Consider the following 2,081-nt stretch of genomic DNA (forward strand, 5'->3'; position numbering starts at 1 on the left):
TCCCCCGCGACTCTGGCGGCGCGCGAGCAGGCGCGCCTCGCAGCTCCCTCCTCTTGTTCCTCTCCCTCCCTCCCCCCCTTCCCTTTCTCCTCCCTCCCCTGCCCCTCCTCCGCCCCTCTTTCTCCCAGCCCTCCGTCCACTGTCCCCACCTCTCTCGAACCCACTTCCCGTTCCCAGGAACCTGCCGGTTTCTGGGATGGCTTTGCCGAGGAGCTCTTGCACCCCAGCGCAATCCTGGCCAGGGGAGGGGGCGCAGAACCCTGCCCCACCCAGGCCAGTTGCCCCCAGCTCGGCCTTCTGGTCCTCGCGCTCCCCCGCCCTGTTATCCTCGCTGCGGCTGAAAAGCTCAGTACCCGGGAGTGGGTGGGGTTCCCGGAAATCTCTACTCTCTCCCCCTCCCCACCGTTTAGGCCAGGCTCAAACCGTGAGACACCCGTTTCGAAATAAGAATAAAACGTGGGTTTTGATCACTGCAGCACTCCCCGCCCGTTCTGTTGCCATTCCACCCCTGCGGGCATTGTAGGGTGGAGGGCGGGACGGGGAATGGAGACTTGGGCCCATCTCGACTGCGGACCTGGAGGTGCTTAGGGACTTGAGACCCGACGCAGACACTCCTCCAAGACAGAAGCACCTTCCGCCACACAGATCCCCAGGAATGAACTCACACAAACTCACACAGCCAGACCACGCCCACACACACACACTCACACACAGCTGCACATGCAGCCGCGGGCAGACAGGTACACACCAACCGCACGACCCCCACAGGAACAGTCTAACTAACACACAGGGACCCCAGCCCAGGGCTCTCCACGCTGGAATCCGAGGACTCTGCAGCCGTCGAGTGGGGTTCCAGGCAGGAGAGTGTTCCCTAAGTGGAATCCAGGGCTCCTGGGATCCAATCAAGGATGAGAAACTTCTTGGACAGCCCTGGGCTGATGCACCAGGACTGGGTGGGTGGGCGTTGGCACAAATTCTCACACTCACAAACCGCCTTGAGATGCAAACACAAACACGGACACACCGGCAACTGCTCCCCGGCCTCTCAGGGGACAGGGCCCAGCTGGCTGACGGACAGCCACATCGAGCATTTGCAGAGCTCAGCGCAGAGCATGGGCCCAACGTCTTCCTCTGACCGATTCAGCTCCCTACTTCTCAAAGCCTGGACGGGGCGAGATGCTGGTCGGAAGGGAAGGGAAGGGAAGCCCAGTCCAGACTCCGCGCTCTGGGGCGGGTTTGGGGCGCGTCCTCAAAGGGCGGGGCCCTGAGTACCCAGCCCCTACAGTCCTTAGGCTACCCTGGGGCGCTGCGCCCTGTCTGGAAAGGAGGGGCTGTCGCGGCTGAGGGGCATGTGGGCTCTAGGGTGTCCGTGGGTGAGAGCCCCCGTTGGGATTGCTTCCTCAGGGTCCCCTTTTCCAGATAGCAAAAGAGCCACCGACTTGCCGCGTGCCTGCCTGGCTCTGACCTGGACCCGGGCTTGGAGACCCAGCTCACCTCCCCTTTGCCCCCGCAAGCCCGGCCGCCCACCGCCACCAGTAAAGAGACCCGGCTTCCTCGGACAGACACGGTTTATTGATTTGGGTCAGAGGCACCACGGTGCAGCGGGCCAAGTTTGGCACCGGGAGGAACGAAAGGAAGGACAGACAGATGCAGGTCAGACGCACGGCTGTACATGGGGTAGCGGCCGGGGCCTGCGCGCCTTTCCGCCTCTGCAGTAGCGCAATCACTTCTTGGGCCTTGTTGCTCCACTCCCCACTGAACAGGAGAGGACAGACACGGGGTGGGCCACGGAGAAGGGATTCGGGCGGGGAAAGTACAGACTGGGAAGGGGCCGGGGTACTCGGGTACTCGCTAGAGGAAGAGGGCCTGAGTCGAGCTGGCCGGTGCGCTTGCAGAGCATCCACCTGGACCCATGGGGTGGGGAGCGTTGGAGGAGCGGGCCGCTAGCTGCGGGTGTGGTAGTAGTAATCGTAGTCGTCCTCGCACCCTTCAAAGGGGCCTGGTGGGCTTTGAGGCTCCCAGTCCGGGCCAGACGCCGGCCGCTCGCGCAGGCGCACAGCGTCGTACAGGCCCTGCGGCGG

General features: G+C 63.7%; 1 protein-coding gene across 1 annotated transcript in view; it reads right to left on the reverse strand.

The window, feature by feature from the left end:
- Window positions 1-1,558: 1,558 nt before the first annotated feature.
- The window catches only part of SLC18A3 (solute carrier family 18 member A3), a 1,910-nt gene continuing 1,387 nt past the window's right edge, over window positions 1,559-2,081 (reverse strand). The window contains 1 exon segment of the mRNA XM_027767251.1: window positions 1,559-2,081. This exon segment is cut by the window's right edge and continues 280 nt beyond it. Within this exon segment, the coding sequence (XP_027623052.1) occupies window positions 1,944-2,081 (138 nt within the window). The 3' untranslated portion in view covers window positions 1,559-1,943.

Source organism: Tupaia chinensis, unplaced genomic scaffold, assembly GCF_000334495.1.
Source record: "Tupaia chinensis unplaced genomic scaffold, TupChi_1.0 Scaffold144071_2, whole genome shotgun sequence".
Taxonomy (NCBI): Eukaryota; Metazoa; Chordata; class Mammalia; order Scandentia; family Tupaiidae; genus Tupaia; species Tupaia belangeri.